Source organism: Verticillium nonalfalfae (assembly GCF_003724135.2).
Source record: "Verticillium nonalfalfae strain VnAa140/NRRL 66861 chromosome Unknown scaffold_47, whole genome shotgun sequence".
NCBI classification, from domain to species: domain Eukaryota; kingdom Fungi; phylum Ascomycota; class Sordariomycetes; order Glomerellales; family Plectosphaerellaceae; genus Verticillium; species Verticillium nonalfalfae.
The window spans coordinates 159572-186178 of record NW_021167272.1 but is presented as its reverse complement, the minus strand read 5'-3'; the positions used below and the strand labels follow the sequence as shown (position 1 = coordinate 186178).

The window sequence follows — 26607 nt, the reverse complement described above, 5'->3', positions numbered from 1 at the left end:
AGAAACAACATGAGGGAAGGTGAGGGGTTGACTGGCAAGGGTACACACTGCTAAATTGAGTATGGCTAGGGAGTCAGAGTTGCCTCCGGATGAAAGGGATGCAAAGAACCCGCAGCGTTGGCAATCGTGGCGATGATCCCAATGGCCTCAGGTGTGTCAAGTGTTGCCCAGCTCTGTGCGATATGGATGGTTAAGTAAGTTAGAGGTGACTCAGTCTTGAAAAGCCCCGAGAACAATAATTAGACTGTTGTCAAGACGACACGACGTCAGGGCCTTGTGAGATTGATGCCCCTCGTGGTATGCTGGAGATCATGTTGAGGATCGAGCCTGTCAACGACAGGGTCTGCGTCGTTGTGACTAGAAGATGTGGATGGCTCCAAGGAAATCTAGCTGGAATAGTCCTGACAGGGTGTATTTCTCGAGAGACTGTCTAGGATGCTAAGCACTTGATTATGCAAGGATCTAATGCTCGCAGTGCAGGTAACAGTAACAAAAAACATGTACCAAGCACAACGCTCAAACCCCAAGACACCCGTCACATCATATCCACCAAGCGCCAATCATATATACCCAACACTCCAGGCAACACAAAACCTACAAACCACAAACCCCCTCATAAGTCCTGCAAACTCCTCCGGACGAAAAGTTCCACAGCGCCCCTCAGCTTCTCCTCGATAACCTTTCTCTCCTTGTCCTTGGCCGGCAGCGTGACGCGACTGACAGACCGGCCCATGACCTCGGCGAACTTCTTCTCCTTGGCCCTTCGTCGCGCCAGCGCCGCCTCGGCTGCCGCCGTGTTGCTGCCACCGCCCGTCATGCGGCGGAAGCTGAGGCTGCGGCGGCCGATGACACTGAGGCGCTTGCTGGCAGTCGAGGTTAGGGCCTCGAGCTCGGCCTTGGCAATAGGCGTCAGTTCGGCGGCTGTTTTCGAGAGCATTGCTGTAAGGAAGACGAAGGCGATGTTGTGGTTCGGCGCGGAGGCGAGAATGTCGAGGATCGTGGCCTTGTCGTCTTCTGCTTCCTCCGCCGTGCGGATTGGTGACGTGGAGCCGAGCTGGGGAAGCGCGACTTCGATCTTGGCCCATAACGGCGCAGTGATGATCCCGTCGGTTAGGCCCTGTAGGTAGAGAACGAGGACCTCACCGGCGACTTCTAGGCGGTGCGGTGCTGGGCTGTCGAGCGGGAGGGCATCAGAAAGAGGTGTGTCGTTATCGAGAGCCTCAACGAGGGCGAGAACCTGCTTATCGCGAGCCGCCTGATCTTTAAAAAGCCATGTGGCTTTCTCAAACGGCCAGCCAGGCCTGTCGGCTGGAATGACTTGCTGATCGAGCATGTTGGCGTCGGCAAGAACCCTTGTAGTAAGCGTTTCAATCACCTCTGTAAGCTTGAAGAGTTCTTTGGGTGCTGCTGAGTGGACGTCGAGATCATACGGTATCGAGCCGGTCTTTGGTAACCTCGACTTGGCGAACGTTCTAATCCCGCCGTCGGGGATCCTGATAAGCTCCTCGATCGATCGGCCGAAACATGACGGCAGCCATGTCGCTCGGACCGGGATGAAGTGATCTCGCCCGTCTTCGACGCGCAGAACAAGGATATCCTCCAACTTCACCCGGTCGCCGTTGAGAGCCCGAACACGTGAAACGTCGTCGATCAAGACTTCAAGCACGGCACCCAGGGTCTCGCCCGGCTCAAGCGTCACATCATCCCCCAGCTTCTCGGCCTCCTCGTCATCGTCATCGGAGCCGCTGCGGCTGAAGCGTGTCTTCAACCAGTGCGGTGGGCTGTTGGTGGCGGCGTCTTCCGATGGCCTCTCGACAAAGGCGAATTTGGCTGGCACGCGGCCAGTGTTGGCAATCGTCAAGCGCGTCGTGTGCTTTCGCAGGTAGCTTATGTCACCAAAATCGACGGGATCGCCTTGATCCGCTGGTCGTCCAGACGCCTCTTTGCCTGTGCCATCCTGCGTGTCGACAACAACAGTGATGAGCGGCCGGCCTTCGTTCTCGGCGCGGTCCAGCTCCTTGGCGACTTCGGCGTGAACCTTGGCTTTCAGTTCCGGCACGACGGCGTCGTAGTCCAAGGTGAAGATAGATATGATAGGTTTGTGATCTGATGATGTGATACGCTGGTGTGATGTGTAAATATCGAGGTGTATCCGATCAGTAAAGCCCTCCTTCGTTACCACTTCTTCAGTCGCGTTCTCTTCGTTGTCGTCATACTCGTCATACTCGTCGTAGGATGCATCGGAAGCCCCCTTGGGCTGTTCCTCGGCATCGGCATCCGTCTCCGGGTCGTAGCTGAACAGCACATCGTCGTCATTAGCAGCATCCTCCAGACCCTGTGCCTTCATCTGCTCGTCCTTTTTCTTCGCTTCCTCGGCCTCCTGCACTTTCTTTTCGTACTCCAACTTGTCCTTTCGCGTGCGGTAGAGGATGCGATCGCACCAGCTTGGAGCCCGTTGCTTTTCACTCGAGTCGAATAGACTGACGGTGCCGACGTCGTATTTGTACGAGGGCAAGAAGGTGACAGGCCCTTCACGCCAGCCCTCGTGGAATGCCTTTTTCTCCCTGATCACTCGACCCAGCTGATCATGGGGCAGCAGCGAGTCTAAGGTAGCCTGGAGCGAAGCAGGGTCGTCGTGCGGGTCGGGCAAGAAGTCGTCGGGATCTGGTAAGGTAGTGTTCGACTCGTCAAAATCGGGCTTCCTCGGGGACACGGTCGACGCCGTCGTCGACTCGTCATCACTGCTGTCGTCGACATTTTTGACAACGAACATTTCCTCGCCGTCGAAGTATTTCTTCTTCTTCGACAAGTCGTATTCGCCTCGCGTGTGCAGCATCAGCAACCGGCGAATGTCGTCGCCCGGCAGGCCCTCGAGCCTGAAGTTCAGGTCGCCCAGCCAAAAGGCAAAGTCCTCGTCACCAATCTTTTCCGGCGTGGGATTCGTGGACCCAGCCAGCTGCACCGGCTCAAATTGGGTGCGCGTGAGGATCTGGTTGCAGTCCCACAGACGACGTTCCAGGTACGTCTGCTCGGCGCCACTAGCGAGGTGAGAGTTGACAAAGACCATGCGCGTTGTCTCGCCGAGCAGGATGCGCGTCGTGACGGCGCCCTTGTTGCCGAGATAGCCAAACAGGCCGGTGCCGACCTGTACGGTGCTGACGTTGCCGACCGTCGCGGCAACTTCGGGCGAGGCGTAGACGAGGAGCAAGAGGCCAGACATTTGCTCGGCCGTGACGAGCTCGTAGCCGGGCGGCATGGCCTCCTCGAGCGCTTCCTTCCACTTGGCCATGGGTTCGGGGTCAGAGTACATGCGCGTGACGGCGTCCCGCGCCATATTGAGGTCGACAATCTCCTGGAGGCCGAGCACGTAGAGACCAATCTTGTCGCCGCCAACCAGGCGGACTTCGTTGTGGTCCTCGGAAGAGATGCCCGGGTTGCTCGCGCCTGTTTCTTCGACTGCGGGGTTATGAGCCAGGTCGACGGTGGCAAAGCACTTGTCGACGCCTTTGCCTTGGACGAACCAGCTAGCAAGGTCCTTGTCGGCACCGGGACACGCTGCGACGTTCCACGAGCCAATCTTGACCCGTATGCGATGTGGTCGTACATATTCGGCGCGGCGTGCATAGACGGCACGAGCGAGAGAGTGCGGGGTGGAGGTCAGGTCGATGGGCTCGGAGGTGGCAGAATCCAAGGACTGGTCTGGATCGTGGGAAGCCATGATGCAAGATGTTGGAGATGAGGTATATGGCAGGTCGGAAATCAAGGTCCAGAGGGACTCGTCGAGGGGTGTGCACAAGGCTGCGCCAGGCGCATGTTGTCGCGTGCGAAGAGGCAGGAAGACTTGTCAAGTCAGGGAAGTAGAGTGCAGGTGAAGCAGGCCTCCGAAAGACACAAGATCATGGTATATGCGAGTTGTGAAAATTGTCAGACTATGACAAGGCTGCACGACCAGCTCGCACAGGGCAGGCAAATGCGCGCGTCGGGAAGAGGATGAAGCAATCAAGGATGCTGAATCTGGATGCCGAATGCTGAATGCGGGATGTACCAGAGGTAGATGAACATGGGGGGGGGACGTCAGCGACCATTGCAGGTGACGACAGCGGGGCGCAGCAGGCATGTGCTTGCCTTCGCGGTACCCTGCTGTGCGTGCCTACCTGAGGTACCTTATCTTAGGTAGCCACGTAGGTAGGTAAGTAAGGCGATTGAGGTACCTCAGTGCCTGTACCTAGGTACTGCCCTGTCCTTCGCTCTACAGCTCTGGTGCTACCCTGTCACGTTGGGCTGCTGCTTGGTGCTGTGCTTCAGCGCTTGCTTGGTGGGGTGGCGGCCGATAAGGTTGAGCTCTTATCAGCTACCATCGACCCAATCGTCACGACTTCGAGGCGAGCCTCACTGTGACATGCCTCAGCGACCACACCTATTGCTGCCGATTGAGTAGCGAAACCACCACGACGCACCTCTTCACTGCACATAGCCACCCAATCTTCCCTCGAACGGTCCTCCAGTTCATTCTGTACTCCTAGCCCCCAAGGAGCGTACTTTGTCACAGTCATCCACACTCCTCCACAGGCCAACACCGTCATCACGCACCAACATCGGGCAGCCCAACAACACCATGGTCAACCAAACCCCCCGCGGCAAGCGCGGCGGCGGTCACGCCCGTCACTCCTCGGCCTCGCACCGTCACGCGAACCCCGTCACATCCGACTACGACTCGGACGCGCCGGCGCACGCGCTCCTCGACCAAAACGCCGCCGCCCCAGCCCCGAACCCGGCCCTGCTCAACCGCACCAACACCGACCTCAACCTCGCCGCCCTGCGCCGCCACATCCCCGCCATCCACTCGATCCTCTCCATCGCCGCCAACGCCGTCGTCTACACCTTTGCGCCCGCCACCTCGTCCTGGGAGCGCGCCGGCATCGAGGGCACCTACTTTCTCTGCTTCCTCGCCCCGGACGCGGGATCGGCGCAGGACCCTTCGATCGCTGCAGCGGCAGCAGCAGCCCCGCCGCGCGCCTGCATCTTCGTCCTCAACCGCCGCGGCCTCAACAACGTGAGCATCGACCTCGCGAGCGTCGGCCACTTTGAGGTCATGGACGGCATCTACATCTTCCGCCTCGACGAGGGCACAGACGTCCTCGCCGGCGTCAAACCCGAGGGCGACGCCGCCGACGCCGCCATCGACACGACCGTCATCGGCATCTGGATCCACACCGAGGACGACGAGACGCGCATGTCCAACGCCGTCATGGTCCAGGAGACGCTGCGCCTCGTGCAGACGGGCGAGGCCCATGTCGAGGACGACGCCGTGCAGGCGCAGGGCCAGGGCCAGGGCCAGGGGCAGGAGCAGGAGTACGTGCCGCCCGCGGCCGCTGCCCAGCCCACGGGCAGGAAGCTGAGTGTCAGCGCTCTGTTTGGCGTCGCGCCCAACGGCCTCAGCGGCTAGGAGCTGCTGTTGCAGAGCGCGCAGCGCATCGCGGAACGAATGACGAGCTCGGGGCAGGAGGGTTCGCGGCGCTTGTCTTTTCGGCGCGAATGAGCCATATGCCGTGCTGCCGGCAGGCGTGGTGCTTTTTTTCCCAAACGGAAAGAGAAAAGGGGCACAAAGGAATGGAGAACCGGAGAAACCATCTGGTGCTGTGGGTGGAACGCTCACAACTTGGGACCCAAACGTGTATGATACCCACAAGAAATGCAGGGCCTCGTCTAAACCTCGCATGGAGAGTGTAGACTACGAAATGAAATAATGGCATCTATGAGTTATGAACGCCTTGAAAGACAAAAAAGCCCTAAGCGCTCCGCGGAGCTTTAAAAGAAAGGTCCAACCGCGGCCGAAGCGACCTCGCCAAGTCTCTTCCTTCTCAACCTGTCTTTCCCATGCCGGCCGTGAAACTCATACTGTGCACACCCGCTTCTCCATCGTCCATCTAGGCCACGAGCCCACACTTAGACCGTCCCGCCGATGCTCAGCTCGCGAATCTCCTGCAGGACCTGCTCGACCCTTGCGTCGAGGTGGCCTTGCGCGTACTGCTCCCGCGTGTCGGCGTCGAGGTACTGCTGCACCTGGGCCATGCGGCTGTAAGCCTCGGCGCAGAAGCGCAGCTGAATCTTGACGAGGGCCTCGAAGCTCGGGTCAAGATAGGGGACGCGGAGGTCGATGAGCTGCGGCAGCTCGGTCGAGAGCTGCTCGTTGAGCTGCTCGTAAGCCGCCTTGGCCATTTCCATCTCCTTCTCGGCGCGCGGCAGCTTGGTCACGTCCTTGTCCGGCTTCTCGGCGAGCTTCTTCACCTTTGCGCGCAACGAGTCGTAGTCGAGCAGCTTGTGGCCGCGCTTCTTGATGCCTAGGTTGTTACGTGTCAGCAGACGGGAGCGCCGGGGCAGAGACATGCTGGATGCGGCAGCAACTGACATTCGTTGACGTCGGGGAAGTAAGCACAGAATCGGGAGATGGGTTGCAAGACAGTCGTTCTGGCAGGGCTCTGTCAGTAGATTCTCGATGGTGGGTGCTGAAGACACGCACTGGTATGGGCCGTCTAGTGACTTGATCGTCTCGGCGTCGAGATCCTCCACGGCCTGCTTGTAACTCCTGCTGACGCCATCTCTCGCGCCAGAGTCTCCGTAAAAGGCGTCTATCGTCTCGGCAATTCGCATCTGGGAAGCAGTCATGGCTGCGAGTGGGTCAGCCCGGTTCGGCACATGCTTGGCGTAGTTAGGGGTTGGTAGGCTTTACCTCGTAGCGAGTCGAGGTAGCCTTTGGACTCCTTCTGTAGCCTCATGGCAGCAGCCTCCATGGTCTTGAATCGTCTGTAGCGACTGGTATTAGCATTATGTTCAACAGACACGAGGTGCTAGAAACCCCTGACCTCTCTTCGACCTCGTAATCACGATCGTTTGTTCGCTCCACATGGCCTGTCGACGAATGTTAAACGGGCATAATTTGGATGCTGGGAGAGATGGAAAGACGAACCCGTCTTCATCATGACCTGCGTCGTCGCGCGGTTGACATTCTTCTTGAAGCCTATCGTCCACCAGTGTCAGCGCCTACAACAAGTCCATGCCCAGCCGCCCTCGATGAGGGGTACATTCGGAAGCTCGGAGCAGCCGTACCTGCCCACGACATGGTGAATGCTGGTCAATGTGTCGTCCGAGTATCAGGATAGGTGTTTTGTTCGGTCTCGGCGTCGAGCGCAGGAGCTGTTTCGTTGGTCGTTCGGCCGTGTTGGATTGGGGATCGTGTCTCTGCTCGCGCGACGTTGGGAAGGACGTAGGTTTGATTGCGACGCTTGCAGGTAGGAGGCCTGACGCCAGGTTGTGACCAGCGAATGGAGACGACGTCAGCGGGCGAGGCGCGGGTGAGCCACATCCTCATTGGGCTAGCGCCCTGCACCCGCGTGTCTTTTGTTCCTGAAGCGGTGGAGCGAACACTGCATTGTACGGTACGGTGTCGATCACGTGGAGATATTCGAATGAACATCTGTATTCATATGTGTTCTTGGATCATCTCTTGTATCAATTGCTCATGTGTCTTGTCGTACGATCGTTTGCGTCGTCGAGGATCTGTAGAGCTGGACCGCTCATGTCGCCCCACCGAAGCCTCTAAAATATTCTCACAGGCATATCGTGCCATCTCATTGCCTGCCCTTTGCCATTCCTAATTGCTGTCTGTATAGCTGCCATTTTAAATACCAAACTGCTCCCTGCTGCGGCCAAGGAGCCTGAACGTACACAATCTTAGGAGAGCAAGTGTCCAACAGCAACAACAGCAACATAACAGAAAAAGCCAGACCACGCCCATTAGTCCGCTCGTCGTAATTCTTCCAAGCTCAAGTTTGGTCCTCACATGCACTCCAACTCGCATTTTTCCCTCTGGCGACGACCACACATGCCCATCAGGTCGGATGGATTCATCACCCTCGCAGACCTAGACCGACGGACCTGCCACCCAAGCCCCTTCACTTTTCTCACTCCATTGCGGGCAATGTACATCTTGTTGTCAACAGGCAGGCACCAACTCGTGTGCAGAACGTTCCAGAGAACCAAGTTGACCAGCATGAATGCGGCATCAAAAACACAAAAGAACACCTCGTATCGCACCATGACGGGCATATCCGCTGCATCTCTGATCTGCTTACCATCAAGCTCCTCCATGGCGTAGTGTTCCGCCGTCCTGTACACAGTTCGAACAAGGATCAGAGCTATGCTCGCATAAATGCTTGCTAGGCTATATTTAACGTCACGTATCCCTGCCAAGCCCGTCATAATGCATCGTCAGTGAAAGAAGATCACGAGCACAAGGGAGGTGGCGTTTGGTGATCAGTTGCAGACCAGTGATCAATAGATGCGATGGTGGCGACGTCAGACATACCGACTTCAGCCCATCGTAAATCTTTCTTGGTCTTTGTCCTGAACTCCCCTGCTTTCTGCCTACGAGCGTCCAGCGGGAGTTGGTTCAGCAGCAGCCGAGAATAGCTGAGGTTGGTTCTCACCCGCCAGCATGGCTAGCTCGAGCATCGCCGTGTAGGTTCGGCCAGGGATACCAGGCATGCCATCTGGATGTCTGGGACGCTCGGTCGGCACGTCGTAGTAAGGAATAGACGAAGCCCGGCCAAAAGTGAAAGCCAATCCCTTTTCGTACGTATAAAAGCCAAGACCCGGTTGGCGCTGTACATCACGCTGCAGGGCCGTCACTGTGTGAAAGACTTGCTTGAGGCGGTTGTCGACGCTCTCGAGGGCGTCATTGCAGTGGGTTGAAATGAGGACTCGCTGTCGTTCTTCAGGCTTGTTTCGCATGGTGCGACATGTGAGGTTCGCTGTCAGACAGCTGGAGCAGGGGTGCCCTTGAGGCGAGAGTTCCGTGATCTGGCATGAGCAACGGGTCCAAAGTCATAGGAGTGACTTTGCACGCTGACTTCAGAACAGCATACAAAAACGCTGGAGAAACGCAGTCCGGGAGACTTTTGTGGATGAGCAGGACAACTGCGAGGTAGAATGAGTGCGTCCAGATATCCATATCGAGTCCGAAGGTTGTGTACCTCAGGTGGAGCATGCTGTCAACATCCTTTCCGGCCGGAGAGGATCGACAACCAACAGTCTTGAGCATGAATCACATGCTTGCACTTCCTCACGCAATAAACAAGCGAGTGCCAAAATGCAGTGGCTTATTATCTCTAGAATTCGCTCATCCTCTATGTTCACCCCCGAACGCTCTGCGAACTTGGAGCACACACACAATCATACACTACAGGTACAGGCCCTCAGGCTCGCTCTCCTGCTTGGTCCGCAGCACTCTCTCCCTAGCCGAACGGAAGTCGGCCATCTGCACACGCATGCGACGCTCACGCAGAGCCATCAGACCAGCTTCGGAGCAGATGGCCTTGATGTCGGCACCCGACAGGTCGTCCTTTGCCGAGATGAACTCCTCGAGGTCCACATCGTCATTGAGCGACATCTTGGAGGTGTGCAGGGTGAAGATCTTGCGCTTGGTGTTCTGGTCGGGGTTCTCAAACAGAATCTTTCGGTCAATACGGCCGGGACGGATGAGGGCCGGGTCGAGAGTTTCGATCTTGTTCGTCGCCATGAGTACCTTGACGTCACCACGATCGTCGAAACCGTCGAGCTGGTTGAGAAGCTCCAACATGGTTCGCTGAATTTCACGCTCACCACCCGATGTCGAGTCGTATCGCTTGGTACCGATGGCGTCGATTTCGTCAATGAACACAATCGAGGGGGCGTTTTCGGCGGCAACCTAGTATCGCATTAGCGGGGCTCCCTTGGGGAAGAAGGCAGACATACCTGGAACAGTTGGCGCACGAGACGGGGGCCGTCACCGAGATACTTCTGAATCAGCTCACTGCCGACGATACGCAGGAAAGTGGCAGACGTCTGGTTGGCAACAGCCTTGGCCAGAAGCGTCTTTCCTGTACCAGGTGCACCATAGAGAATGACACCTTTGGGCGGCTTGATGCCCATCTCCTCGTACAGTTCTGGATGCAGCAGTGGCAGCTCGACCGACTCCCTGACCTCCTGGATCTGTGTTTCCAGGCCACCAATATCGGCGTATGACTCGGTCGGGGCCTTGTCAAGCTTCATGACGCTGACAAGGGGATCCGTGTCGTCGGTCAGGACACCGACGATGCTGACGCTCTTGTGATGCAGCAGCACGCTCGTGCCGGGCTCGAGAAGGTCCTTGTCAACAAAGCTCATGATACTGACGTAGTACTCGGGCCCGGTGGTGCTGCTGACAATGGCGTGGTCATCGTCAATCATCTCCTCCAGCGTACCGACACCCATCGGGCTGCCTCGCATGTCGTCAACACGACCACGCTCGTCAGCCAGTCTGTCTTCGGTACCCTCGGGTCCGGGCGCCGCATTGCCCTCCTTTGCGACCTTCGCCTTGCTCAGACGCTCCTGGTTCTCGACATATTCTTCTTCGAGGATAAGGTGATCGTGGGTTCGCTGCATTCGCAGGAGACGAAGCTTGCATCGACTCGTCGGGTAGATGGCAGGAAGCTTGGCGGCGGCGCTGGTGCCAGCCGCCTTTCTCTTCTTGCGACCGACACGGGTGGTCGGGCGAGGGGGCGGCTCGTACTTGGGCTTATCCTTCTGTGGCGATCGTCAGTTCTGCGACGAACGAGACGGACTTCATTGGTGAGGGCAAACCTTCTTATCCTTCTCGTCTCTTCCTTCTCCTCCACCGCCCATTCCGGACTGGTTCTGACCCTGGAAAGACGGCAAGTCAGCTCGGTTGCACCTCTGGATGTTTGGCAGGGCGTTTGCAAGTGTGTACCATGGTTGCTACTGGGGAGCTTCGCAAGCTCTGGAATCGGGTGTCAAATAATCGCCAACAATATTCAGAGGTTGCGGCAGTTGACTACGTGTCGCAATGGATTGGTTCGGGCGAGCTCGGTGCGCCTGCGATGGTGGTGATGGCGGTGATAGCAGTGGATGATGATGGAAGGGCGACGTTATGGGGCTGGCTGACTGCTGGCATTTCGAGGTCCAGACGTCAAGGCGCCAGAGAAACGCGACGCCTGGGCTGGGGCCTAATTCGATGGCCACGCTCATCACGTGCAGGAGCGCTCTGCTGAGTCATCATCACAGCCGGGGTTGACTACTGGCGTTCAACCAAGAGAGGTTCATTGACACCTGGATAGCTGCTTGGCCGGACATCTCAGCAGGATGCAGGAATCTGCTTCGGGTGCATTATTGTAGTTGACGTACTTACTGCTGGCAGCCTGTATCTACTCAATGTGCTCAAGCCGATCTGCCCACTAAAGAAGCTTCAGTGCCTGCGAAGTATCTAGTCCTTCCTACCTAGGTAGGTACCTTAGCTTACCTACCCCAGATACGTACATAAGGTACCTAGCTAAGTACGCAGGTAGCTAGCCCAACAAGCAATACTTATGAGCTGCCTCGTTTCTCAGGATTGACGGCTAACTGCGATTGGGGCAACGATTTAAGTAGAATGCTCGAGCTGATGAAAAACAAAAACCAGCTCCGTAAACAATCCTAAGCTGTGTGTTTCGCGGCGTGTCTCAGCAGATGCACTGCAGCCCGTGACCCGGAGCCTGACGTCTACGAGACCAGCCGCCCAGGAATCCCTAGTTTCGGTCTCCAGCCAAGTCCCCCCCCCCAGCGGCTAACGCTGGACGTCACGAAAGTTCCGCGGGGCAAATCGAACACCCCTCCATCTCACATCCAACCCTAATCAACCCCCCAACGTCGTCCCTCTGCTGGTTTTCCCTTTGCTTCTCCTCTCCAGCAAATGCTTGCCCCCCACCAGGCAGATCTCGCACTCTGAACGAACACAACGCAGTCCGCACTCGCCGCGAGCCAAAGCAGCCCACCATGTCATCCTCACGCGAGCGCCGCATCATCAAGGAGCTGGCCGACATGGAGGCCGACAAGGACAACTCGGGCGTCTTCGCGCAGCCCGTCTCGGAAGCGAGCCTGCTCCATCTCAAGGGCACGATGCCGGGCCCCCCCGACTCGCCCTATGCCGGCGGCCGCTTCGTCGTCGACATTGTCATCCCCGACATGTACCCCTTCAAGTCCCCGATCATGAAGTTCGACACGAAGATCTGGCACCCCAACATCAGCTCCCAAACCGTGTGTTTCCCATCGCTCCTTCCCGCAGCCTTGACCGCGACGCCCGTGCCTCGAAGGCGAGAAGCAGTGCTGACGAACCAAACGAACAGGGCGCCATCTGCCTCGACACGCTCGGCACGGGCTGGTCGCCCGTGCAGACGATCAAGACAGCCCTCCTCTCGCTGCGCATGCTCCTCGAGTTCCCGAACCCCAAGGACCCGCAGGACGCCGAGGTCGCCAAGATGATGCTCGAGCGGCCCGAGGCCTTCGCCCTGCGCGCCCACGAGTGGGCCGTCGCCCACGCCGGCGCGCCCGCGAACCCCAAGCTCGACACGTCGCGGTACACGGCCGAGGCCGGCGCCGACAAGGCCGCCCTCGACGAGACGCGCTACGACGGCTACAACCGCAACCTCGTCGAGCGGTTCGTCGGCATGGGCTTCCAGGTCGACGCCGTCGTCGACGCGTTCAAGTACGTCGGCATCGACCGGAACGATGGGCGCGACTATGAGCTCGAAGAGGCGTACATGGGGGACATTACGGCTCGGTTGCTCGGCGAGCAGTGATGTCAGGGGGCTTGGTTGTGTGGGATCATCAGGCAGGATGGGCAGCCACCGCGGATCTGGGGGCGAGAATTTCACAAGAGGGCAGGGACGGACGGACGCATTCCGCTGGAGTTTTGTGTGTTTCTATAATGTTATGACTGAAATGTTTGCATTGCGTCGGGGGGAATGAATATTCCACCAAGAATTCTTTTGTTCTCCCCGTCTCGAGAAGGCGTTGGGAGAGGGTGCGTCAGGGGACGCAATCAAACGAGAAGCCTCGGTGGCCGGCAGAGGCAGGCCGACGAAGCACAGACTGTTACGACACAAAACAAAAACTGGGTTGAGATCTATTCTCAAGACGGGTGATGCAGGCAGAATACAGATGGAATTCCAGATTACAAAACAGAAGCCGCACGGCGCGGCCTCGTTGCTAGCCTCGCCTTCCAAAGCCGCCTCCGTTCCAGTCTATGAGTACCGTACCCTCGATGAATAGCAGAAAATGCACGGCTGCTCCGTAGGCGTGCCCCGGTCACCACATCATACATACACATGCTTCCCTTCGCCTCGCCTTGCCACCCACTCACACAGGTTCCGCTGGATAGACGGGAACCCTTTACAGGAGATCCCGGCGGACGAACTCGTCGTACAGGGCCTTACCAAGACCGGCGGGGGAGCGCTCGACGATGACGCCGGCGGCCTCGAGGGCGGCGATCTTGCTGTCGGCACCACCCTTGCCACCGGAGACGATGGCACCGGCGTGACCCATGCGGCGGCCAGGGGGGGCGGAGATGCCAGCGATGAAGCTGACGACGGGCTTGCCACCGTTGACGGTGTTGTTGGCACGGAGGAACTCGGCAGCATCCTCCTCAGCGGAACCGCCAATCTCGCCAATCATGATGATGCCGTCCGTCTCCTCGTCCTTGAGGAAGGTCTGCAGGCAGTCGATGAAGTTGGTGCCGCTGAAGGGGTCACCGCCGATACCGACGACGAGGGACTGGCCGAGGCCGGCCTGGGTGGTCTGGTTGACGGCCTCGTAGGTGAGGGTGCCGGAGCGGGAGACGATACCGATGCGACCGCGCTTGTGGATGAAGCCGGGCATGATGCCGATCTTGCACTGGCCGGGGGCGATGATGCCGGGGCAGTTGGGGCCGACGAGACGGGTCTTGGACTGGGTCTTGAGCATGTTGGTGATGCGGACCATGTCTGAAGTAGGGAGGGTCAGCAGGCGTTGGCACGAAGCCGGGCAGACGCGCAAAACATACCGTGCTGGGGGATACCCTCCGTAATGCAGACGACGAGGGGGATCTCGGCCTCGATGGCCTCCTCAATACCGGCGGCGGCGACGGGGGGGCTGTGATGTGCATTAGCTTTGTTTTCTTTGGATCGAAGACACGCTGCGAGTGCTTACGGGACGAAGATGGCAGTGGCAGTGGCACCGGTGGCCTTGACGGCCTCGCTCACATTGCCAAAGACGGGAAGGCCGAGATGCTCAGAGCCAGCCTTCTTGGGGTTGGTGCCACCGACGACCTTGGTGCCTGTATGTCCAACACGTCAGATGCAGTTCGGTCATGGGAGTCTCTCTTGTTTTTGTGATGCCTCGTACCGTAGTCGATCGCCTGCTGCGCGTGGAAACTAGTGATATCCAGGTCAGCGCCAAGCTCTTCAAAATCCAGGGGTCCTGCGAGGCGCATCGCGAACCAAGGGGGACGTACGTTCCCTGCTTTCCGGTGAAACCCTGGAAGAGAACCTTGGTCTCGCCGTTGATGCGCAGGTTGTCAATGGTCTGGGCGTAGGGGCCGGCGGAAGAGACGCTGTAGGCACGGCGAGCTGCTTGTTGCAGCAGGCTCGTCGAGGGCCGCAGCTGTCTTGAGATGGCCTGCATGATGGCTTTGTGCTGTGTGGAGGAAGGGAGGAAAAAAAAGAAGAAAGGAAGAAGCGCGGCGAGGGAGCAGCGCAGCTGATGACAATCGTGTCGAAAGGAAGTCGACGGATGGGGTGGAGGGGAGATGGAGGTTGATGCGGCGTTATTCGGGGGGGAAAACCAACAGGAGAAGAGCTCAATTCATCGCGGCCTCCAAACACGAAGCGTCAAAACTTGGAGTTCCAGGTGCCATTCGGCAGCTGCTGGGGGGGGCGCTCGGGCCATACGGCCAGATTCCAGTTCGGTTACACTGTTGACTGGCCGGCAGCACCGGGAAAACCCGCGACCAGAGGGACCTCCTTCAGGCTCTGAGGCTCTAAGGCTCTGAGGCACTGAGGCTCTGAGGCACTGAGGCTCGCCCGAGCCAGGGCAGAGGCACGCAGAGCAAGGGAGCGAGCTGTCGGAGATGGATTGTTCCCGCCGAGCCAATCGCCGAGCTGGCAAATGGACGGTCATCAGTCATCACCACCTGCGTAGTCATCACCACCTGCGTAGTCATCACCACCTGCGTAGTCATCCATCAGCCTTGGTCAAAGGGTCCCACTTTGTTCTGTCCCCTCCCCCACCATCAGATGCTACTGACTTTCGAGATCACTGATCTTGAAGTGGTGGTGCACCACTACTACGGCAGCCCAGGCGATTGCCTCCAAAATTTCTGGAAGCACTGCAACTGCATACAGATTCTCGATACAAGCCGTCGAAACTTGATCTGCCAACATCTCCCTCGTATGCCACACACACACCATGGCCACAACAACAATGACGGCTACGGCCACCCACCGGCCAAAGCCCAAGACGGAAAACCTTGCCCCCGAGAACGAGCGTTTCCTGCGGTGTTGCGCCGATGTAGTCAACGCCCTGATCGAGGATCATGAAGCCTCGAGCGACCCGAAGAAGCCCAAGAGGGACATCAACCTCAACCAACTACGAAACAAGTGTGCCAAGAAGCACAAGCTCGCCAACATTCCCTCCTTGACCGCCATCATCGCTGCCATTCCCGAACACTACAAGAAATACATCCTGCCGAAGCTGATTGCGAAGCCTATCCGTATGTGCCCCAAGATCGTTTCTCTTTTTCTGCCACCGTGGGCCTTCTTTCTGACTAGGCACAGGAACATCCTCTGGTATCGCCGTCGTCGCCGTCATGTGCAAGCCACACAGGTGTCCTCACATTGCCTACACGGGTAACATTTGCGTCTACTGCCCTGGCGGCCCCGACTCCGATTTCGAGTACAGCACACAGTCCTACACTGGCTACGAGCCCACGTCAATGCGTGCCATCCGCGCGCGATACGACCCCTTCGAACAGGCGCGAGGCCGTGTCGACCAGCTCAAGTCTCTCGGCCACTCGGTGGACAAGGTCGAATACATCATCATGGGAGGAACATTCATGTCACTGGCCGAGTCCTACCGCGAGGACTTCATCGCGCAACTGCACAACGCCCTCAGCGGCTACCAGACGTCCAACGTGGACGAGGCCGTGGAGGCGGGCGAGATGAGCAACATCAAGTGTGTCGGCATCACAATCGAGACGAGGCCGGACTACTGCCTGCAACCACACCTGTCAGACATGCTGCGGTATGGCTGTACGAGGTTGGAGGTGGGCGTGCAGTCTCTCTACGAGGACGTGGCGCGGGACACGAATCGAGGGCACACAGTGGCCGCCGTGGCAGAGACCTTCTGCTATTCCAAGGACGCCGGGTACAAGGTCGTCAGCCACATGATGCCGGACCTGCCCAACTGCGGCATGGAGCGAGACCTGGACCAGTTCCGGGAGTATTTCGAGAACCCGGCTTTCCGGACTGACGGCCTGAAAATCTACCCGACGCTCGTCATCCGCGGAACCGGCCTCTACGAATTGTGGCGGACGGGACGCTACCAAAACTACACACCCAACGAGCTCATTGACCTCGTCGCGAGGATCATGGCGCTCGTGCCGCCGTGGACGCGCATCTACCGTGTGCAGCGCGACATCCCCATGCCGCTCGTGACGTCGGGCGTGGAGAACGGCAACCTGCGCGAGCTGGCGCTGGCGAGGATGAAGGACTTTGGCACGTCATGTCGCGACGTCCGGACGCGCGAGGTCGGCGTCAACGAGGTCAAGCACAAGATCCGGCCGAACCAGATTGAGCTCGTGCGGCGCGACTACACGGCCAACGGCGGGTGGGAGACGTTCCTGGCGTACGAGGACCCCAAGCAGGACATACTCGTGGCGCTGCTGCGGCTGCGCAAGTGCAGCGACAAGTACACGTTCCGCGAAGAGCTCGTGGGCCAGCCGACGAGCCTCGTGCGCGAGCTGCACGTGTACGGCACGGCGGTGCCGGTGCACGCGAGGGACCCCAAGAAGTTCCAGCACCAAGGCTTCGGCACGCTGTTGATGGAGGAGGCGGAGAGGATAGCGCGGGACGAGCACGGCAGTGACAAGATCAGCGTCATCTCGGGTGTCGGTGTCAGGAGTTATTATGCCAAGCTGGGGTACTGGCTGGACGGGCCCTACATGAGCAAGTGGCTGGATGGCAGGCCACAGGACAAGGACGCCAGGTGATGCTGGGAGAAATACAAAATGCATTATGTGTGATGCATCGTTCATGCCGAAATGTTGTACAGGTTGACTGGGTGGGTTTATCGTCCTCGACCGAATTTGTGATGTCGTGCACGCCGTGGTCGTCAGTAAGAGGGCATCATGTCGAGCCTCGGACTTCAGCAGCAAGGCCTCGCCTTCATGCGAAGACAAGTCCCCTCCCGTCACCGGCGTCCGGCCGGCAGCAACTCTCACGGGTCCCGCTCCCCAAACTGCGCCTCCCATTCCCGCAAGCAGCGCAGCACTCCCTCGCCCGCCTTCGCGGCCAACACGCTCCTCTCGACGCCCGTCATCTCCCTGAGGACGTACTCCGACACGGCCTCCCTCTCCCTGGCCTCGGGCCGCCCAATGCCGACGCTGATGCGCGCGAACCGCGCGGCGGGAAAGTCGGCCGGCCGCAGCAGCTTGCCGACGCTCTTGACGCCGTTGTGGCCCCTGTGCGAGCTGTTCCACTTCCTGATGCGCACGACGCCGAGGTCCTCTTCCAGGTCGTCGTGCACGACGAGCAGGGACAGCGTCGGGTCCTCGAAGGCGCGGTAGGCGGCGGCGGCGTACTTGCCGGACACGTTCATGAGGGACGGGGACTGCAGGAGGGCGTAGGCGGGGGACAGGGAGGCGAGGGGTGCTTTGGCGGCGTGGCGGGTCTTGGCGAGGGCCGGCTGGGAGGGCAGCAGGGGGATCAGGGCGGCGAGGGCGTGGTGGCCGGCCGAGTGGAGGGTGTTCAGGTACGGCGACGGGTTTCCGAGGCTGAAGAGGAGTATCCTGGGGGGCGGCATCTTGGCGGCGACGGATATGGACCCCGTGGGTTGTGCTGTGACATGCATAGGTACCGTACCGGCCGGGAAGATATCTGAGGTCAGGTAAGGTTATGAGGGAACTGCTGGGACGGGTTTGACGCATGCGCCTACGGCTTTGAGATGATGCGATAGCGGCTTTGCGGGCGCCTGGACCTGGATAGATACATGACTCGGAATACCGCATACTGGCATCCCTCGGCGTCTCCCTCTACTGTCCTCTACCATCCCTGATCGTGCAACTTCGTCACATCGGATTTCGTCCCCCGATGGCATTGATCTTGGCTCGCGAGTCAAGCATTACGATGAGCGTGAAGTACATTTCGTTACGCCACCATGTTGCCATGCTTCAGGTGAACCGATCGGGATTCGGCTTTTCGACAAGGAACAAAGTCACACCTCGAGTGGACAGCTGCTTACCCTCAACTATTTAACCTTCCTTCCTCCTTCTTCAAGTTCAGATCTGTACAGAGTGAATGACTGCACAGACACACCATCGTCATTCTTCGTTCCTACAACACACACAGCCCTCACAACCCCTTCCTGCCAACCCAAGACATGACGTCCTCTTCGCCCACCCGCTACCGTCTCGTGTTCCACGTCCCCGAGACCCATCTCGAAGCCTGTAAACGAGCCATATTCGACGTGGGCGCCGGTCGCTTCCCGGGACCGGGCAACTACACCGAGGTCTGCTGGTCGACCATCGGCGCGGGACAGTTCCGCCCAGGCGACGGCGCAAAGCCGGCCATTGGCAAGCCCGGCGAGCTCGAAGAGCTGCATGAAGCAAGAGCCGAGACTCTCTGCGTTGGTGAAGACGTAGTGAGAAAGGCCGTCGCGGCGTTGAAGCTGTGAGTGTGAACCGTAGGCGCTCGAACATGTCCCGCTACTAAACGGCGCGCTCCAGAGCCCATCCATACGAAGAAGTCTCCTACAGTGTCATGAAAATGGAGGACTTTTGATACGCGCAGTGCACGCGTTTCCGAGACGAAAATGACTGCCTTTTCTAAGCTGGGCTGGCCATGATCGGGTCTTGGCGGGATTCGTTGTGCTTGAAATCATCGTTGTATTTGCCATCCCCAAACGTAGTCCATGGGAGCTCCTACATCTAGCAAGACTTGGATTCGCGCCCCGCCTCACGCAGCATGCGACGATGACTTACATCCTCCAGCTGTCCCTCTCCCAGAACCGCTTTTTCCTGCCCTCCTTCGCCCAGATCAGGTCGCCCCAGCCCATGACAGTATACCCGCCCGACGTCTGCCCACCCTGCGCGTCGTAAAACGCCTTGGCCTTGGCCGTCCATGGTGCCTTCTTCCCTTTCTGCACCACGTACTTGTAGTAGATGAGGTCCCACACGCCCGGCAGGTCAGGGCTGATGCCACGCTTCTGCTCTGAAATCGCGTCCCACGGCCCATCAACGAGAACGGCGAGGCAGCGCGAAAACTGGGCATCGTACTCCACCGTCTCGTTGAGGTTGTACTTGGCCGTGTACTCGGACGCCGTGAGCAGCACGCTGTCGAGCTCGCTCCACGCGTCAAACCCTTGCGTCTCGAGCGTCTCGGCCGCGAGCGCCGCCCAGCCGAGGCCGGACTGGACGTGCGACTGGTCGCGGCCCGCCTCGGACGACTGGCCCGTCCGGCGGTTGAAGTTGCCGGGCAGCCCGGCGCAGAGGTCGTTGAGGTAGGCGTTGAGCGCGTAGTTGAACAGGTTCACGTCGTCGAGGTAGACGGCAAAGTTGAGCAGCGCCTTGATCGAGGCCATGCCGTAGTTGGCGTGGCCGATGATGATCGACTGGCGGGCAAAGAGCCAGTAGAGCTGGTTCGAGAAGCCCGTGCCGCCCTGCCACTTGGCGCCGGCCTCGGTCCAGTTGCCCTCCCAGCGCAGGATCTCGGCGGCGTTGACGAGAATGTCGCCCTCGATGCCGATGAGCAGGCTCGTGTCGATGCCGATAATGTTGGTCAGGTTGGTGCCCCACGCGTCGATGATGCTCGTGGCGACCTTGAAATGCGCGTCGTCACGCGTGATGTACCACAGGATGGCGTGTTGGTACGCCGCGCGCGTGTCGGCCGTGAAGGTCGTGTAGTTGCTCGGCCGCCCCCGCGACAGCACCTCCTTGGGCCCCTGCATCCTGTAGTCGACCGACGAGTACGAGTCAGCCTGGAGCGCGTTGAAGCCGCTTATCCATGGCTCCTTCTTCTCGCCGACCTTGGTGCGCATGAGCTCGAGGTCGTCGTGCGAGTGCCAGAGACCCGGGTGCTTGAACTGTCCGAGACCCGTCTTGCCGCCCCTGGGCATCACCGGCGGAACGGGACCTGGTGGGGTCAGCCGTGGCCACTCGCTGCCATAGCGGGAGAGTTATAATTACCATTGAGAGTCGGCAAGTTCGAGACCAAGGATGTCGCTTGGTCTATGAGTGGGAGGAGGAAAAGTCCAAGCTTGAATATGTCAGCAGCGGAACTACCGGACGATCAAGTGGATTCATCTTACTCTCGCCACGGAAAGCTTCATCCTAAAAGCAGGGATCCAACGGACCTCAGGTTCTTCGGCAAATTTGACTCAAAGCACTGCACAACGGGTGGGCAAGTGAAGCATGAGAAGACTCAAAAGGCCGCCAGACATCTTTATACAGCCATTGCTTGCCAGTTATTCTCTATCGAGCCCCGATTCCTGGCCGTCGCCGACAGATCGCGGGGTTCCTGGGATTAGCCCCTCATTTCCTGTCAGGAACCGACTCCCAAATGTCTCCATGTCAATCTTGCCTTCTGGGTCGTATCCGCACCAAAACAGCCCGGGTTGACACGGCGGGGAAGTCCGCCTCAGTGCTGTCAGGGTCGCTTGCACAAGTTGTTGCGGGGAATGCGTCGGCTTTCGTGCCGTTTGATAATGGCGCTTCCAAGCCACCATACCTCTAGACCGGGCCAAGTATCGGCGCGATGCCCCGGTACTGCGCGATGCGTCCAAAGGCCATTAACCCGGACGCGTCCCGTGGCCTTCATTACTGCCCGTCATCCCACCACCTTGCGGGGAACATTCGCCCAACGTGGGCATGGTCGTGGCGATCCACGCTTTTGGCAAATGATCACTGGGAGATTTCCATATGCCATGCGGAGGAGGCGCTGTTTCCCCAGATTGAAACCCGGGGAAGAGCCGGGCCGTTGGGTCCTCGACATGCACTCAGGATCTTCCGTTACGAACACACTTCATGTTGTTCTGCATTCGTTGTTCGAAGCATGGTCCAGTTGACGATGGCGGTGGAGCAGAACAGGGTGACAGCGAGTGGTAATCTCTCTGGAACGTCGGCTACCGATTCGGGCCACGTACCCGCCCCCTTGAGCCCCTCTCAATCACACGCCGGAAGGTTTCTACGTTTTCTAATGCCGAATGCGTTTCCTTGACGGCGCAACAACTGCCAGCAAAGCCCCGCGGCGATGCAAGGGAGCCACTGGGTACTGATTAGCGATGCCTGATATCACCTTGAGTCTTGACTATAGTCTGAGTCTGAAAAGAGACATTGATATAAAGGCCGGCTAACGAGACTCTGCAACACTTTGAAATGGTAGATCACACTCACTTCATAGCCTTCATCTCTCATCACCATGAAGTGTATTGCCCTTCTCAGTCTTCTTTCCCTGCCCCTGACGGTGGTGGATGCCAGCCGGGCCCGTCCCCACCATGCCCAACCTGAGACTCGACAGAGCTTGAACCACCCAGGCCTCCTTCACACGGCTGACGATTTCAAACGCATCAAAGGCCTGGTGGACTCCAAGAAGGAGCCCTTCGCAACTGGATGGGCCAAGCTCGTCGCACGCGCTGATGTGAAAGCCGTGCCTCACGCGCAGGATGTCATTTGCCGCGGTGACTCTGACTGCACCCAGAACTACGCCTCGTTCTACCGTGACGTTCACACTGCTTACGCCAACGCCGTCTACTGGAAGATAACGGGCACGACTGCCAACGCCGACACGGCGGCTGCCATTCTTGATGCTTGGAGCAGCAAGAACCCTGAGATCCAGGGGAGCGCAGATCGGTACCTTGCTGCTGGCATCTACGGCTACCAGTATGCCAATGTGGCTGAGATTCTGAGAGACTACAATGGCTGGAAGGGGCTCTCAGCTGCCATCTCCTTCCTGAGGAACAGGTTCTACCCCATGAACCACCGATTCTTGGTCGAGCACAATGATGCCAAGATTGACAACTACTGGGCAAACGTGAGAGAAACTCAACCCAGTCAAGGTCTCATAATGCACTGGAAATGGCTAACATGACGCTGAACTAGTGGGATCTCTGTACCCTTTGCTCTATGCATGCCATCGGAGTGCTGTCCGACAACAACACTATGATTAAGGAGGCGATCGACTACTTCAAGAACGGCGCTGGTAACGGAGCTATCAAGAACGCCATCTGGACGATCCACACCGAAGAAGGCTCGGGCAAGCAGCTTGGCCAAAACCAAGAGTCAGGCCGCGATCAAGGCCATACCATGTTCAACCAGAACCTGCTTGGCGTCCTGGCGCAGCAGAGCTACAACCAGGGCGAAGATCTCTTCGCACTACTGGATAACCGTATCCTCGCCGGGTAAGTCTTTTACAGCTTTGTGGCTTTCCATCCCGCTGACAGCGACAACAGAGCCGAGTACGCTACCAAGTACAACACATTCCACGACGTGCCTTTTGCTACGTTCAAAAACTCCCACGGCACGTACACGGCTATCAGCTCGCAGGACCGCGGAAACATCAGGCCGATTGGTGAGCTACTCGTTGCGCACTACGAATCAATCCGCGGCCTCAACGCTTCCTGGACCAGGGAGTATCGCGACATGGTCGTGAAGAACGGCAACGGAGCTGAGGGCGGTGGTGGCGACTATGGTCCCAACAGCGGCGGATACGACCAACTTGGCTTTGGCACCATTTTATTCCGTCGGGAATGATCTAGTTGGACTAGTACTCTGGCAATACGCATGAGATTTCATTAAGATCTATTTTGACTTCTGAAATCTCGTCTCATAACGCTTTTCCCCCTTCCAGACAGTCGTTTCTGCTCTTCATTCTTTCTCCTAGATTGTCCAATAGCAGAGTCGCGCATTTTGCTATATACAAAATGAATGCGTGAAACTACCTAAGACCGTTCTGAAGAAGTACACACAGGTGCTAGTGTGCAGAGTTCAATGTTTCTTCCAGCCTAATTCATCCAGTCCCTTAACGATGAGGTGTTCAAGCGCCAGTGTACAGAGCCGGACCAGGCGTCTTCCAGCTCGTGGCAGATCCATAGACGGTGAAGCCGTAGAGCTGCGCATCGGAGCGGCTGTACAGCTGAGAGGCAACGACGCCCTTTCCAGCCAGCGTGTCCGAGCCACCGTTGGTCACCTCAATGTTGCCGCACTGCATGTAGAACTCGGGCTCGTTGAGGTGAGCGCGGTGTAGGGCAATGAGTTCGTGACGAACAACATATCTGCCCGAGGCAATGGAGGCTGGAATGGTGGCCAGGCTCCAGCCGTCGTAGGTGCGCAGGAGGTCGGTCGCCCAGATGCCCTGCGTGTTGGCGGGACCGGAGATGAGGCCGGCCTCCTGGATCTTGGTCCAGCGTAGGGCGGTCTTGTCGACCCTTGTGCAGTCGCCGTTGCAAGGGGCGATGTAGGTGATGACGGAACCGCGGTGGCTCTCAGCCCAGCCGTTCGGGTTGATGACCTTGTCGTCGGAGGTCCACCGGAACTCAATAGGGCTGCCCGCATCAATCTTCGCGTAGTTCTTGGAGGGTTGCGAGCCGCGACGGCAGACAAAGCCGGGGCTGGAGATGTCCATCTCAGGACCCTCATTTTGGGTCGTGAAAGACCAGCCAATGGCATTGGGGGCCTTATCAACCTGCCAGTAGTTGTAACCTTCGTAGTTGTTGCCGCTCAGATAGAAAGTACTGAGGTATCCGTGGGCTGCGGCCTGGGAGACCAGGACCGCCATGCTGAGTGCAACTGAACGAAGCATCTTGGCTTCCGAAAGGGTGATCAGCGATTGTGTGATGGAGTGAAACCGAGATGAGAGCCGGATGATGATATCGAGATGCAGAGTCCGTTACTGACAAAAGCCGATGACCTGAGCTCATATTTATATAATCGACACTTGACGCGACACATCGCTCATCAAGCTCCACCTTGCAACTTGTGACCTTGGCAGCTCGACAACAGCTAGGTCACCTGGAGGTCCATTTTCACTCGGTCTTGAAGACTTCGATATTGTGAAGGATCGTAGGCCTGTCAGTCCATACAGTCTCGACTCTTGAATACATCTTCTCTTCCACCAATCACGATAGTGTACCAAAGACCTCAGCGTCAAGACGAAGTAATTGTGGCATGAGTCTCATACGTGAGTTTTAGCGAGAAACGTGTTCCAGACCAACATCGAGCGGCTCCCGTCTAAGAATATGTCAGTTCGGGCGGAAGGGTTTCCCGATAGAGCTAGACGAACCAGTAGCTGCGATCCTACCCGGAGTTCCTGGGACTACGCGCCTGCACGTGAAGGCTGCAGTCAATTCATTCCGTGCAGATTTTCTTTTCCTCACCAATCTGGAGCTGCTGTGTCAATCTTGGCAGATTTGAGAAAAATGCAAGCAAGGTGATGCCAAGACTGCTTCCTTCGCCAAGATCCGTAGAGCGATGGGTACCGGGGGTCTAGTCCAAAAGAGCAGGTGATGGATGCTTAACCTTGCATTAGGCGACATGGGTGACCAATTGAAGAAAGGGTAATCAGCACGTAGTGTAGACGCCCAGGTACGGAACAAAATCCTTTGACAACGGGTTGTCACGCCCCATTGGATAGGTTCTTCTCGGCAGATCGACGTCGGCTCGCTTGCATCTAGGCATACCGCCCTGGCGATCCATCGGGTCCGTCCGAGAATCCTTAGCACCGGCGGGATAGTGTTTTCTGTGCGAAAGGACAAATTGCATGATTTCTCCGTGTTTTCCTACGTGAGGTTCTGCGAATGAGACAATCGTGGCGGAGCCTCCCATTGTTTGAATTTGCAGAAAGCGGCCAGGAAGAGTCATTTCGACACGAGCAAGATAGGCTTTAGTAGGTGTAATATTCCGATTGTTTTGTTTCCTCTACTTGCAGGAAAGCAGCAACACCTTCGTTTGATCCTGCGTCACCTCCTGGAGGGAAATACTTTCTTTCTGAGATCCCAGATCCTTGTCCTCCCAGACATCTCTGACACGGACATTACCGTTCTTGCAACCCTGGAACCCGGGAAGTCTTGACCATGGCAGCTCAATATCAGTGGTGTGGTTCACCACATTGTAGTTGAGAGCAAGCACAACATGGTTGTACTTTTTGTACTTCACAGGTCCAGCCCAGACCTGGATTTCGTCCTCTTTGGAGAGTTCAGCTACATAAGAGACAGCTACCCCGAGGTCATCTTGGTTGATTCCAATGATATCTTTCTTCAACAGCACATCGAGAGAAGATTTTCTGATTGTTGTGATGTCCGCACCAATGATGAGAGGGCTCTTCAAGGCTGCCCAGAAGCTCAGGTGGGTCTGATCCTGGTGAAGTGTGAAGTTGCGGTTGACGCCAACCTCGAGCATGTCCATATCAGCTTACTCCGGGTTAGCTCTTCGTCATCCTTAGCAATCTTTCGAACAAGAGACTGACCCCAGGAGCCTTTCTTCTGGAAGCCAGAGATCTCGCGCATCTTGCGAATCATGGTCAGAACGCTAACACCAGCGTAGCCAGTGTTGAGACAGTAGGCAGTCTTGCAGACGGAGTTCCCGTCATCGCGAAACTTGGCGTGGATGTCCCCAGACATCCTGTATGAATCAGTGAACTGGTCGGCCCAGTACCAGGGCCACTGGTGGCCCCATTGACAAACTGCGTAGAAGATGTCGCGACCTGTGTTCTTCAAAGCGTGAGACATGATTTGGAAGCGCTCCTGGACTGGTCGGGTATTGCCGTAGAATCCTCCACAGTTGTCGTACTGTCTGATCAGTTGACATTTCTGGTGTCGGAGCTCAAGCTTACCTTCAGATAGTCCATACCCCAGTCTGCATACGTTTGGGCGTCGAGTTCTTCATAACCCAGACTGCCTGGTTGAAAACCACAACCGAAGATTCCGGCATCACTGGCGGGCACAATTAGCACATGACTTTTGTGCAGCTGGTGGATCTCGGCCTACCTGTATAAGCCAAACTTGAGGCCCTTCTCATGGACCTCATCGGCAAGTACCTTAAGGCCGGAGGGAAAGCGCGTGGCATTGGCTTGTTGCCTCCCATCCGGACCTCTGGTAAGATTTTGCCAGCCATCATCCATGACTAGGTACGTGTAGCCAGCATCACGAAGTCCAGTATCCACCAAAGCTTGCGCGGTTCCTTCGACAATCGTCTGGTTGATTCCGAGCTTGAAGGTGTTCCAAGAGTTCCACCCTGCCCGAATATCAGTAAAGTCTCGTTCACGGAGGGAGATGTGAGGTTTGCACGTGCCCATTTGCGGCTTTTGGGCTCTCTTGGAAGTTGCCCCGAAAACGGGAGCGGCTGTTGCGAGAACGTAGAACCAGAGCATGGTGATGGTGAGGAATTGCGCTGGATGGCGACTGGACTTCGAACCCACTTGCTGATTGTTTCAAAGCCAGTTAAGATCTTATACAAGCCAGCCGTCCATGCGGTTTTCATCCCATATTCAAGACCGATCAATTCATCGGATGGAT

The 26607-nt window shown here is 57.6% G+C and overlaps 13 protein-coding genes across 13 annotated transcripts; 5 read left to right on the top strand and 8 right to left on the bottom strand.

Annotated features, from left to right (window-relative positions):
• Positions 1–613: 613 nt before the first annotated feature.
• D7B24_006553 (uncharacterized protein) lies at positions 614–3718 on the bottom strand (the record flags this gene model as incomplete). Its single annotated transcript, XM_028640681.1, has 1 exon — positions 614–3718. The coding sequence occupies one exon, from the start codon at positions 3716–3718 to the stop codon at positions 614–616; it is 3105 nt and encodes a 1034-aa protein (XP_028495187.1).
• Positions 3719–4615: 897 nt separating this feature from the next.
• D7B24_006552 (uncharacterized protein) lies at positions 4616–5446 on the top strand (the record flags this gene model as incomplete). Its single annotated transcript, XM_028640680.1, has 1 exon — positions 4616–5446. One exon carries the CDS (start codon positions 4616–4618, stop codon positions 5444–5446), a length of 831 nt encoding a protein of 276 aa, XP_028495186.1.
• A 500-nt stretch (positions 5447–5946) lies between these two features.
• On the bottom strand, positions 5947–8790 carry HOB3 (BAR adaptor protein Hob3; the record flags this gene model as incomplete). The annotated part of the gene is made up of 8 exons (XM_028640679.1): positions 5947–6341; positions 6410–6468; positions 6521–6668; positions 6731–6804; positions 6864–6909; positions 6968–7018; positions 8133–8167; positions 8429–8790. The coding sequence occupies 8 exons, from the start codon at positions 8788–8790 to the stop codon at positions 5947–5949; spliced, it is 1170 nt and encodes a 389-aa protein (XP_028495185.1).
• A 448-nt stretch (positions 8791–9238) lies between these two features.
• RPT2 (ATPase of 26S proteasome regulatory subunit 4) lies at positions 9239–10789 on the bottom strand (the record flags this gene model as incomplete). Its single annotated transcript, XM_028640678.1, has 4 exons — positions 9239–9745; positions 9793–10602; positions 10660–10719; positions 10787–10789. The coding sequence occupies 4 exons, from the start codon at positions 10787–10789 to the stop codon at positions 9239–9241; spliced, it is 1380 nt and encodes a 459-aa protein (XP_028495184.1).
• Positions 10790–11847: 1058 nt separating this feature from the next.
• Positions 11848–12650, top strand: D7B24_006549 (uncharacterized protein; the record flags this gene model as incomplete). The annotated part of the gene is made up of 2 exons (XM_028640677.1): positions 11848–12108; positions 12198–12650. 2 exons carry the CDS (start codon positions 11848–11850, stop codon positions 12648–12650), a joined length of 714 nt encoding a protein of 237 aa, XP_028495183.1.
• Positions 12651–13242: 592 nt separating this feature from the next.
• Positions 13243–14511, bottom strand: TCA8 (Succinate--CoA ligase [ADP-forming] subunit alpha, mitochondrial; the record flags this gene model as incomplete). Its single annotated transcript, XM_028640676.1, has 5 exons — positions 13243–13832; positions 13892–13980; positions 14038–14164; positions 14233–14261; positions 14342–14511. 5 exons carry the CDS (start codon positions 14509–14511, stop codon positions 13243–13245), a joined length of 1005 nt encoding a protein of 334 aa, XP_028495182.1.
• Positions 14512–15309: 798 nt separating this feature from the next.
• ELP3 (Elongator subunit) lies at positions 15310–17095 on the top strand (the record flags this gene model as incomplete). The annotated part of the gene is made up of 2 exons (XM_028640675.1): positions 15310–15598; positions 15663–17095. The coding sequence occupies 2 exons, from the start codon at positions 15310–15312 to the stop codon at positions 17093–17095; spliced, it is 1722 nt and encodes a 573-aa protein (XP_028495181.1).
• Positions 17096–17322: 227 nt separating this feature from the next.
• On the bottom strand, positions 17323–17907 carry D7B24_006546 (uncharacterized protein; the record flags this gene model as incomplete). The annotated part of the gene is made up of 1 exon (XM_028640674.1): positions 17323–17907. One exon carries the CDS (start codon positions 17905–17907, stop codon positions 17323–17325), a length of 585 nt encoding a protein of 194 aa, XP_028495180.1.
• Positions 17908–18483: 576 nt separating this feature from the next.
• On the top strand, positions 18484–18884 carry D7B24_006545 (uncharacterized protein; the record flags this gene model as incomplete). The annotated part of the gene is made up of 2 exons (XM_028640673.1): positions 18484–18773; positions 18830–18884. The coding sequence occupies 2 exons, from the start codon at positions 18484–18486 to the stop codon at positions 18882–18884; spliced, it is 345 nt and encodes a 114-aa protein (XP_028495179.1).
• Positions 18885–19080: 196 nt separating this feature from the next.
• D7B24_006544 (uncharacterized protein) lies at positions 19081–20217 on the bottom strand (the record flags this gene model as incomplete). Its single annotated transcript, XM_028640672.1, has 1 exon — positions 19081–20217. The coding sequence occupies one exon, from the start codon at positions 20215–20217 to the stop codon at positions 19081–19083; it is 1137 nt and encodes a 378-aa protein (XP_028495178.1).
• Positions 20218–21518: 1301 nt separating this feature from the next.
• D7B24_006543 (uncharacterized protein) lies at positions 21519–22849 on the top strand (the record flags this gene model as incomplete). Its single annotated transcript, XM_028640671.1, has 3 exons — positions 21519–22130; positions 22199–22497; positions 22549–22849. The coding sequence occupies 3 exons, from the start codon at positions 21519–21521 to the stop codon at positions 22847–22849; spliced, it is 1212 nt and encodes a 403-aa protein (XP_028495177.1).
• A 283-nt stretch (positions 22850–23132) lies between these two features.
• Positions 23133–23873, bottom strand: D7B24_006542 (uncharacterized protein; the record flags this gene model as incomplete). The annotated part of the gene is made up of 1 exon (XM_028640670.1): positions 23133–23873. The coding sequence occupies one exon, from the start codon at positions 23871–23873 to the stop codon at positions 23133–23135; it is 741 nt and encodes a 246-aa protein (XP_028495176.1).
• Positions 23874–25012: 1139 nt separating this feature from the next.
• On the bottom strand, positions 25013–26462 carry D7B24_006541 (uncharacterized protein; the record flags this gene model as incomplete). The annotated part of the gene is made up of 5 exons (XM_028640669.1): positions 25013–25503; positions 25560–25881; positions 25926–26025; positions 26080–26326; positions 26384–26462. 5 exons carry the CDS (start codon positions 26460–26462, stop codon positions 25013–25015), a joined length of 1239 nt encoding a protein of 412 aa, XP_028495175.1.
• Positions 26463–26607: the final 145 nt, after the last annotated feature.